Raw genomic sequence first — 11,973 nt, 5'->3', positions numbered from 1 at the left:
ATAAGAATTTTATAAGAATAAATATTTTATAAGGATGAATATATGAAATAAAATGTATTTTAATTTGATACAGGAAGCAAGTGTAAATTTTGACAATTTGATGAACTTGACTTTTACTTACAATGTAATACCTCAAAACATCAATTGAGAGGGAAGGCGTCTTCCCATCAAGGATCAAGCCTATCCCCTTAGTACACAGGGTTGATAGGGAAGGGCAACTTAGACAATGGCTATCTAAAATGGGATGGGGCAGATGAGGGGGCAGTAAAGGCATGAAGAGGCTGGTTTACAAGTTTTCAAGAGACTTTAGTTTCAGATTGAGGGGGCAAAGGTAGACTCTCCACTGAATAGTTTTCATCTTGTCTAGATGTGTCTGGCGAAAGGAGATGGTGATAGGATGCTTTTGACTCAATAGTGAGTAATTGTTATCATGACTAAATGCAACTGTTGTGACTGTTACAACTATAAAGGTAGAAGATGTGGAACAAAATGGGCGTAGAGGCAAATAAGACTGTTAACCGATGATGCATGGAGGGGATAGTAATCATTGCTATGAAATAAAATATAATTGGATTAGTGCAAAACTCGTTCTGCCATGTAAACTATCACTCAATTCACAATAAAAGCGTAAAAAAACCAAAAAAAAAAAACTACCCATTCAAAAAAAATGAATTCTTAAAATCTGAGAATTATATTCCCTATCTAGGAGTGCCACTGATACCATTTCCAGGATTCCAATTGTTAGTCAGGGCAGTTAGTAGAATAGATTTGGGCTCCTGCAAAGATAAGTTGCAACTATACAATCTTCTTAAGCTAAATAAATAAAAGGCACAGTATATTACACACAAATTCATGAGTCAGCCTGTTTTTCCATACAAAGTGTTTAAAATTACATGAAAAAATATGTGATTCATAATTTTTTAGTACTTCTTCACCAAGGAAGTGAGCAAAAGTGGAAAATTATAGGAATTATCAAAAGAAACTGAGAGTTACCTTTTCTGCTGATATGAATTGAGTCCAAGCGTTGTCTCAGTCTGTAAGAGGAGAAAAAAAAAAGGTGAAAATACAAAAACCACATTTTTATACAGTAGACATATAGAATATTCAAAATGTTTTATTCTAGATTCAATTTGTATCTTGGATACAAGTTAAATCTGATCCCAAAATCATATGAAATAATTCACTGCAGTATACAATTCAAATGACAGAATAATTTGGATCAAATATCAAACACACCTGGTAGAAAATACAAAGTATTGTGATTGATTTTTATATCTGGCAAACCAGTAAGTCTATGAGGTTTGTCCAGGGATTGAACTGTGAACCCCAAAATATATGTTGGAATATTAATACCTGTAGGGTCACTATGAGTAAAACCCAACTTGGGAGCAACAACAGCATTTCCCTATGGGATGATATACCTATGGATATATCCCACTTTTGAGCAGAGGTTTTCTTTGTTAATAAGGTTATGATCATTTTAGAGTGTGGCTTAAGACAATCATTTTCGAGACATAAGAAGAGCAGTTGAGGCAAAGGAGAAAAAAACACAGATGAGACAAGGCAGATATCATGACACATGATGACAGTTCCTCACAAGGAACTGAGGATCAGAAGTTGAAGGAGAAAAGGACCTTGCCCGAGAGTAAGCACCTTTCACTCAGACTTTCGTCTCCTAAACTGTCAGAAAATCATTTCTGTTTTGTTAAAGTCACCCACTTTGGTTACATCAGTACTAGAAAACTAAGACAGAAGTTTTATGTGTTTTTCACTGAATCAACTCCTCCCAACTGGGTCCAAGTGTTAGTGTACAATGGGTCCTTGCCAAAGAGGAGCTTAAAGTACAGACTGGAGAGAATCACTTAAAAAGTAAACAAACATGCAATCATACTTTGAATAAAGGATTATGAAGATACTAAGAAGGTGATGTGAGAGAAAACAAATAGGCGACTTGACTAAACATGTCATGACTGGAAGACCTGTCTGAAGAAAGAATGTTGCAGTTGAAAAATAAGAAGAGACTGAAAAATAAAAAAAGAGTTGTTGTTCTTAGGTGCCATTGAGTCGGTAGCAACCCATAGTGACCTTCTGCACAGCAGATCCTGGGTCAACCTCACTACTGTTGCCACGCTTGAGCCCACTGATGCTGCAATTTTGCCAATCCATCTCACTGGGGGTCTTTCTTTTTTTCTCTGACCCTCCACCTTACCAAACATGATATCCTTCTCCAGTGACTGGTCCCTCCTGACAATATGTTTGGCCATCCTGGCCTCCAAGGAGCACACTGGCTGCCCTTTTTCCAACACAGATCTGTTGGTTCTTTTGGCAGCCAATGGTACTTAGAATATTCTCCTCCAACGCCATAACTCAAAAGCATCAATTCTTCTACGGTCTTCCTTATTTACTGATCAGCTTTTGCATGCATATGAGGTTACTGAAAATACCATGGCTTGGGTCAGGCACACCTTAGTCTTCAAGCTGACATCTTTACTCTTCAACACTTTAAAAAGGTCTCATGCAGCAGATTTGCCAAATGCAATACGTCGTTTGACCTTTTGACTGCTGCTTCCATGAGTGTTGATAGTTGATCCAAGAAGAGTGAAGTCCTTGCCAACTTCAATCTTTTCTCCATTGACAAGAATGTTGTTTATTGGTCCAGTAATGAGGATTTTTATTTTCTTTACATTGAGATGCAATCCATAACCAAAGTGCTCTTTGATCTTCATCAGTATTTTAAGTCCTTTTCACTTTCAGCAAGCAAGGTTGTATCATCTGCATATCGTATGCTGTTAATAAAGCTTCCTCCAATTCCTAATGCCCCATTTTTCTTCATATAACCCAGCTTCTCGGATTATTTGTTCAGCATACAGGTTGAGTAAGTATGGTGAAAGAATACAACCCTATCACACACCTTTTTTAATTTTAAATCATTCAGTGTTCTCATGTTCTGTTCAAACAACTGCCTCTTGGTCCATGTACAAATTCCTCATGAGCACAATTAAGTGTTCCAAAATACTCATACTTCGAAATGTCCGTAGCTTGTCATGATCCACACAATCATATCCAAACAATCAAAAGCCTTTGCATAGTCAATAAAGCACAAGTAAACATCTTTCTGATATTCTCTGCTTTCAGCCAAGATCCATCGGACATCAGGAATGATATCCCTGGTTCCACAGCCTCTTCTGAATGTGCCTTGAACCTTTGGAAGTCCTCTGTCAATGTATGCTTGTAGCCGTTTCTGCATTACTTTTAGTAAAACTTTATTCACTTGGGATATCAAAGAGATTGTCCGATGATTTCTGCATTCCATTGGGTCACCTCTCTTTGGAATAGCACAAATATAGTTGTCTTCCAAATTTCTTGGCATAAATGAATGAGTGCCTCCTGTGCCACCTCACTTTCTTGAAAGATTTCAATTTTTATTCCATCAATTCCTGGTGCCTTATTCTTTGCCAATTCCTTCCACGCGCCTTGGACTTCTTGCTTCAGTATCATTGGCTCTTGATCATATGCTACTTCTAGAAACAGTTTAACATCAACCATTTCCTCTTCGTACAGTGACTCTGTGTATCCCTTCCATCATTTTTTGATGCTTTCTGCATCATTCAATAATTTGCCCAGAGGATCCTTCAATAACGAAAGTTGAGGCTTAGATTTTTTCTTCAGTTCCCCCAGCTTGAGAAATGCTGAGCGTATTCTTCCTTTTTGTTTTCTGACTCCAGATCTTTGCACATTTTATTATAATATTTGACTTTGTCTTCTTGAGCTGATCTTTGAAATTTTCTGTTCAGCTCTTGGACTTCCTCATTTCTTCCATTTGCTTTAGCATCTCTATGCTGGAGAGCAAATTTCAGTGTCTCTTCTGCCATCCAATTTGACCTTTTCCTTCTTTCTTGTCTTCTTAATGACTTCTTGTTTTCTACCTGTATGGTGTTCTTGATGTCATCCCACAACTCTTCTGGTCTTCGGTCTTTAGTGTTTAATGTATCAAATCTGTTCTTCAGATGATCTCTAAATTCATGTGGGGTATTACAGGTGGTGTGGGGTATTACAGGTGGTCCCATTCCGATGACTCTGTCATAAATTGATTCAAAAGTCAAATATCGCTTTTTTTCTTTTTTAAGTTTTCATGAATGCCTGTTATGGCAGTCTTTGGAACAATAAATCAACACTGAACATCTGAGAATGATTATATAAGCAAATTATATCATCATTATACCAAGAGAAATGTTCAAAAAGTTTGTTTCAGATTGAATCAAAAGATAATGGGATTTTCCCATGAACTTTTTGAAGATCCTTCATAAACAATTAGTTGTACTAAGAAAATCAAAGCAAAACACAAATAAATTAGACAATCTAAGTGCAGTTTGCTACAACTCAAATATGTCTTAAATAAGGGGATTATTTGTATAGAAAAGAGCTTGGGATGTTCAAGAAAAAGACAGTATTTCTACTAAAGAAAAAGGGGAGAGAAATAAAAAATGAGGCAGGAACCAGATTAGACTTTACCCTACAAATCATGGTAGGGTTATGTTGTACTCTAAATATAATAAAAGAACTTTGAAGGGAAAAGAGAGACAGACAGACATGGTTTCATTTAAGTTTTAAAAAGTCATTATTCCAGCTTTTGTGAAGAGGAAAGATTAGAGAAGCTCAAAGAGAAAACAGGAAGTTGGAAGGCAATTACCACAGCTCAGGTGATGAAAGAATGAAGTCCTTAATAATAGTGTCTGCGAAGACACTAAAAGTCTAATGAATAAAATCAGTGAACTTACACCAAAAGGTTAGCTGTTATGCTATAATTTAAAAGAACAGTAAGTTTGGTTATTATTTTTTACCATTGGTAGTGGTGGCGGTGGCATGCCATCGAGTTGGTTCCGACTCATAGTGACCCTGCATGGGCTTTCCAGGGAGCGGCTGTTGGGTTTAAACCACTGAACTTGTGGTTAGCAGTCCAGTGCTTATCCTACAGCACCATAGTATATACTATTTAGTAATGGTGCGGGAAATAAAGCATATGTGGGAAACTGCCCTTATTTTCCTAATTTGCACACTGAAATGTAATGTCAGTATATGTAAATTTTTCTTTAAAATGTTTCAGCACTACAGTACATGTGTGGTTAACAGTTATGTCTATTTGAGTTGTAAGTGAGTGAGTGCTTAGTGAAGTCTTAGGTTTTCTGTAATAAAGAAAAACTTATCTAACTCTTTATTATGGCAATGCTATCCATTCTTTAAAAATCATTAGTCAAGCAACTTATCTTATAAAAACCAATTGCTTGATAAAAGATACAAATAGAAGAGGTTCCAGATCATCCCACAAAACCAAGAATGGAAATGCCATAGCGAACATCAGAGTTATACAGTACAACAATATTAGCTCTCAGTTTTAGGGGAATAAAGAGAAGTATCATAGTAAAAAAAAGTACAAATGCTAATAAACAACTTTAGAAATTAAGTGAAAACACACAGAGATCTATAAGGTGACTTCAAAAAAAATGTGTGGAAAAATTCCATTATCTTTTTATTTTTTCATGAACTTTTTGAAGCCACTTACATAATAAAGAAAATATAGCAAAGTGTTAATTGAGGAGTATGTTGCTGTTGTTGGTATGCCATTGAGCCTGTTCTGACTTGTAGAGACCTTGTCTAGGGTTTCAAAGGAGCAGCTGGTGAGCTGGAACTGCCGCCGTGCAGTTCAAAGCAACCATACAGTCAGCGCAGTAACCTACAGCGCCACCCCAGGACTACACTGAGGAGTGTAGGTGGTAGATATAAAGAAATTTAACTGACAATTTTCAGCAGGTCTGAAAGTTTTCATAATAAAATACTTTGTTTTAAATAAATGATACAAACGACATAAATACAAGACATTAACAAATTCTTGCTAAAATTCAAGTTGGTGCAGCATGAGTGAAAATCTGTTCATTAAGTAGACTTAGAAAATTATAAAAGTATCATTGATTACATCTTTGCCTCTGGTATGTACAGCTATAAAGTATTCATAATAAAGGTGTCACAGCAAAGGGCTGGTGTGGCACTGCAGGATAATTCTTTGGAGCACAAGGGTAGGATAAGCATTCAGTTTGATCTGCAAGTCAGTGGTTCAAATTCACCAGCTGCTCCTCAGAAACCCTATGCAGAGTTGCTATGGGTCGGAACTGACTCAAGGGCACTTTATAATAACACCAAATCTTATGAACGGGAGATACAATAATAACTACAATAAGAGAAGTGAACTTACTGTAGTTCCATTTAGCCTTCCTGTCTCACTTAAAGCAGAAAAATGCATTTGAGGTTCATAGTCCCAAAACACAAGTTAGTTCAGAACATGAGTAAGATTTAATCTTAAGATTATCAAAAGAACACTTCCCCTCCCTACAGCTGACCATTATACTAGCAGGTTTCAGTCTATCAACAGTAGACTAAAGCTGAAAGAGCTGTCAGGCTCAGACTCTCTGAGGAGGAGTACTTAGAGATGCCCAGAGTCCCTAGGAGAGATAAAAACAAGGTATGTAAAGCTTCTGGTATGTGCTGCTAAAGTAAACATTCAACACAGTCCAACTCCTAGCCAGAATTACATTCATCCTTCTACTAAAACCTATTTATCTTAGTGCCAATACAACACATCTGTCTTTTAACAAAAAGTTATGAAGCATGACAATAAAAGGCAAGAGACAAATGAACCAACAGACATCACACAGATACTGGAATTATCAGACTGGGAATTTAAAATAACTGTTAGGCTCCTGGTGTGGCACTGTAAATAAGCACTGGACTTTGAACCAATAGGTGGCAAGTTCAAATCTACCAGCTACTCCTAGGAAACCCTATATAGGGTCCTTATGAGTCGCAAGGGCACTTTATAACAACAAATGTATGAACCCTGGTAGCACACTGGTTAAACGCTCAGCTATTAATCAAAAGGTCAGGAGTTCAAATCCACAAGTCATTTTGTGGGAGAAAGATGGGGCAATTTGATTCTATAAAGATTACAACCTAGAAAACCCTAGAGAACAAGTGCTATTATGTCCTATAGGGTCACTATGAGTTGTAATCAACTCAATACCACTGGGTCTGTGTTTTCTTATGATTACTATGATAAGGGAAGGAATAGCTAACATATAGGAACAGATGGGCAATGTAAGCAGAAATATGGAAAATATAAGAAAGAATCAGAAAGGAACTGTAGTTGTTAAATGCATGGAGTCAGTTCCGACTCATTGGGACCCTTTATAGGGTTTCCAGGAAGCAGCTGGTGGGTTTGAACCACTGATCTTGTGGTTATCAGTCCGGTGTTTATCCTACAGCACCACCCCAGGAGTACCAAAAAGGAATGTTGTTGTTGTTGTTAAGTGCCATCGAGTCGGTTCCGACCCATAGAGACCCTGTATAGGGTTTCCAAGGAGAGACTGGTGAGCTTGAACCACCGACTTCGCAGTTCAAACGGCTTTGCAGACTGGCGTATTAACCCACAGCACCACACCAGGACTCTAAAAAGGAATGCAATACATCAAAAACGAAAAATACCCTTGATGAACTTATCCGTACACTGGTCACAGCTGAGGAAAGAATCAGTACGCTTGAAGATATGTCAAGAGAAACAATTCAACTGACATGCAAAGAGAAAAAGTTATTCAAAAATTAATGATGAACATTAAACTGAAGATCCAGGAAGCTCAAAGAACACCAAGCAGAATACAAAAACATCTATACCTAGGCACATCATATTCATACTTCAGAAAACTGAAGATAACGAGAACACTCTCAAGCCAAGGGGGGAAATGCTAAAGAGGAAAAAAGGGTACAAATACATGACGCTCTCCTCAGAAAGCAAGCCAAAATACACAGAAATATTTAAACTGTAGGGGGTGAGGGGCAGGACACAGCATCCTGGACTCCTACATCCAATGAAATTATCCTTCAAAAGTGAAGGAGAAACAGACTTTCTTAGAGGAAGAAACGGAAGGAATTCATCTGCAGATCTTCCTTGCACTAAACGTTAAGTAAGGTATAAAACAACCTCCCATTTTTTTTTATTCTTAAGTGATCTAAAAGATATGTTTGCTTAAAGCAGAGGTGGGGAACATCAGACCCTCAGGCCGAATAAGAACACAAAATCGTTTGTTCTGGCTCAGCTAAGGCAACCACAGTTCCAGCCATCATGTTGTTGTTGTTGCTAAGTGCCGTTGGAGTCGGTATCAGATTCATAATGACCCTGTACTGGGTTTCCAAGGAACAGCTGGTGAGTTGGAACTGACAGCCTTAATGGGCCAAACCAATGCTGCAGTTTACAGCATTAACGGTCAGCACCACATCACATTTGTTGTTGTTGTTAGGTGCCATCGAGTTGGTACCAACTCATAGTGACCTTATGCACAGTAGAACAAAACACTGTGGGATCCTGGGCCAACCTCACTATTGTTGCCACGCTTGAGTCCATTGATGCTGCTACTTGGCCAATCCATCTCTCTGGGGGTCTTCCTCTTTTTCCCTGACCCTCCACCTTACCAAACATGATATCCTTCTCCAGAGACTGGTCCCTCCTGACAATATATGTCCAAGTATGAGGGGTGAGTTAGTTAAACGTTTGATCAAATATAGCAGGCTAATTTTTAAGTTGATAATTTTTTATGGTCAGTTAATGATGTTATAAAGTTTGGCAGAAACAAGGTTCCCCATCTTTGATTTAAAGTAACAACAGTAACAATGTATTATATGATTGCAACATAGAAAAATGAGGAACGTAAGTTTTATAAACAACAGGAAAGAGGAATAGATACCTGCCTATACAGAAAGAAGGATGTTGTTATCAGTACTGCCAAGTCAGTTCCAACTAATAAAGTAAAGACCCTGTATAGAGTTTCTGAGGCGCAACTAGTGGGTTTGAACTGTCAACCTTGGGGTTAGCAGTCCTGGTGTGCTTATCCTACAGCACCACACCAAGTCTCAAAAAGAAGGATAGGGTGGTTATTTTAATGTGGATATAAATTAGCTAAAAATGCAAGGGAACAGTCTTATACAAGTGCCCACCAGGTATTCAAAATGAAGATTAAAAAAATATATTAAACTAAAAATTCTTAAAAACACAACAATAAAAAAATGACAAAAGATCTGAATAGGCATCTAATCAAGGAAGATACACAGATGGCAAATGAGTACATGAAGAGATATTTAGAATCATATGTCATTAGGGAATTGTAATTACATACCTACTAGAATGCCTAACATACAAAATACCAAATACAGGCAAGGAGATTGAGCAACAGAAACTCTTACTCATCACTGGTAGGAACGAAAAATGCACAACCACTTTGGAAAACTGTCAGTTTCTACAGAGCTAAATATAGTCTTACCATAATATTTAACAATTATGCTCCTAGGCATTATCCAAATGACTTGAATGATTATGTCTACATAAAAACATTTTAAAACTAATTTTTCAAAATGTCCCAAACTACGAAGTAACCAAGTGTCCTTCGACAGGTGAATGGATAAACAAACTGTGGTACATCCATACAATAGAGTATTATTTAGCAATAAAAATAAATGAGCTGTCAAGATATATAAGAACTTTAAATGCATACTGCTAAGTTAAAGAAGCCAGTGTGAGAAGGTTATACACTATATGGTCCCAACTACAAGTAGGACACTCTGGAAAACATAAAACTACAGAGACAGTAAAATGATCAGTGTTTTCTACGGATATGAGAAGGAGGAGGACAATGAAACTATTGTGATGATAGTATAATGGTGGGTATTATTATGCATTTGTCAAAACCCATAGAATTGTATGACACAAAGAGTGAACCGACTGATAATTATGAACATTGGTTAATAATAATTGACTTATAAATTGTAACAAAAACACTACACTAATGCATAATGTAAAAGAAAGCATCAAAATAAGATGGAAGTTATACACAAAGTTACTGTACAAAAAAAAAAAAAAATGGTTGAAGTTCAACTATTTCAAGAGGTAGCATGTGATCAAGAACCTACGGTACAGAAGGAATAAATCCAAGCTGCACAAAAGAAAAACAAGGCCCCTGAAATTGATGGAAATACAAACTGAAATCTTTCAATGAACTGGAGGCACTCATTCAGCTATGCCAAAAAATTTGGAAGGCAGCTACCTGGCCAACTGATTGGAAGAGAAACATAGAGGTGGCCCAATGGATTTTGGAAATTATCCAACAATAACAGTAACATCACATGCAAGCAAAATTCTGCTGAAGATAATTCAAAAACAGCTACAAGAGTACATGGAAAGGAACTGCCAGAAAAGAACAAGGATACCATTGCGAATGTTATATTGATCTTGGCTGAAATCAGAGATAAAAGAAAAATGTTTACTTGTGCTTTATTGACTATGCACAGGCTTCTGATTGTGTGGATCATGAAAAGCTATAGATAACATTAAAAAGAACAGGTATTCATGAGGATCCTGTACACAGACCAAGAGACAGTTGTTAGAACAGAACATGGGGATACTGAATGGTTTAAAATCAGGAAAGGTGTTTATTCAATCTGTATGCTGAACAAATAAACTGAGAGGTTGAATTACATGAAGAATCACCAGGATTGAAGAAGACTCATTAACAACCTGTGATATGCTGATGACACAACTTGGCATGCTGAAAGCAAAGAGGATTTAAAATACTTACTGATAAAGATCAAACACTATATCCTTCTGTATGGGTTGCACCTCAAAATAAAGAAGACAAAAATCCTCACAACTGGATCAATAAATAACATCGTGATAAATGGAGAAAAGATAGAAGTTGTCAAAGACTTCATTTTGCTTGGCTTCACAATAACACTATGGAAGCAGCAGTCAAGAAACCAAACATCCTATTGCATTATGCAAATCCGCTGCACGAGACATCTTTAAAATGGTCAAGAGCAAAGATATCAGTTTGATGACTAAAGTATGACTGACCCAAGCAATGGTATTTTAAATAGCCACATATACATATGAAAGTTGGACCATAAGGAGGACCATAGAACTGATGCACTTAAGTTGCTGGAGAAGAATACAAACATTACCATGGACTGCTAAAAGAACAAACAAATCTGTGGTGGATGAAGTATAGCCAGAATGTTCCTTAGAAATCAGGATGGCAAGACTTTGTCTCTCATACTTAGAACATGTTATCAGGAGGGACCAGTCCCCAGAGAAAGACATCATGCTTGGTAAAGTGAAGGGTCAGGGAAAAACAGGTATACCCACAATGAGATGGATTAATACAGTGGCAGCAACAGTTTTAAGCAAACAATTGTGAGGCTGGTGCAGGACTGGGCAGTGTTTCATTCTGTTGTGCAGAGGGTTGCTATGAGTCAGTACCGACTTGAGGGTACCTAATGATGACACTGGAAGATGTTAATAACAGGAGAAACTTGTGTGGTTGGCGGCTTAAGTGTATCAGCACTCTTCCTTTCTGCTCAATTTCTCTATACACTCAAAATTGATTTGAAAAACAAAGTCTAGTTTTATTCATAATAGCCAAAAAGTGGAGTAGCCCCAAATACCTACTAGCATATATACGCACAATAGAATATTGTTTAACCATAAAGGGAAATGGTGTTCTGATACAAGCTATGACATTGATGAACCTTAAAAACACCTGACATCCTCCATGGACTATTGAAAAACAGACCTCTATGCTTCTTTTTATGCTGAAGCTAGCTGAAGTTGATTTGACTCAACAGATAGACTCTTACTAACTTTACACAAATAACTGAAGACATACAAATTTAACATAAATTTAAATAGTATATTGCAAAAATATTAAATGATTTGCTTATCAAATCATTTTCTTAAATCTACTTCCTAAGGAAAAAAACCAACCTACTGTTGTCAAAGGAGAACTGGTAGCGTAGTGGTTACGAATCGGGCTGCGAACCGCAAGGTCAGCAGTTCGAAACTACCAGCTGCTCCACAGGAGACAGATGAGGCTTTCTGCTCCC

At 37.2% G+C, this 11,973-nt stretch overlaps 1 protein-coding gene across 1 annotated transcript in view; it reads right to left on the bottom strand.

The window, feature by feature from the left end:
• TMEM131 (transmembrane protein 131) overlaps positions 1–11,973 on the bottom strand; it is a 291,771-nt gene that overhangs the window by 173,642 nt on the left and 106,156 nt on the right. The window contains exon 3 of the mRNA XM_006876610.1: positions 994–1,034. Coding sequence (XP_006876672.1) covers positions 994–1,034 — 41 coding nt within the window. The remainder of the gene's footprint in view (positions 1–993; positions 1,035–11,973) is intronic.

Source organism: Chrysochloris asiatica, unplaced genomic scaffold, assembly GCF_000296735.1.
Source record: "Chrysochloris asiatica unplaced genomic scaffold, ChrAsi1.0 scaffold00395, whole genome shotgun sequence".
NCBI lineage: Eukaryota > Metazoa > Chordata > Mammalia > Afrosoricida > Chrysochloridae > Chrysochloris > Chrysochloris asiatica.
Note: the sequence above shows the minus strand (reverse complement) of the source record. Positions and strands in the feature narration are given on the sequence as shown.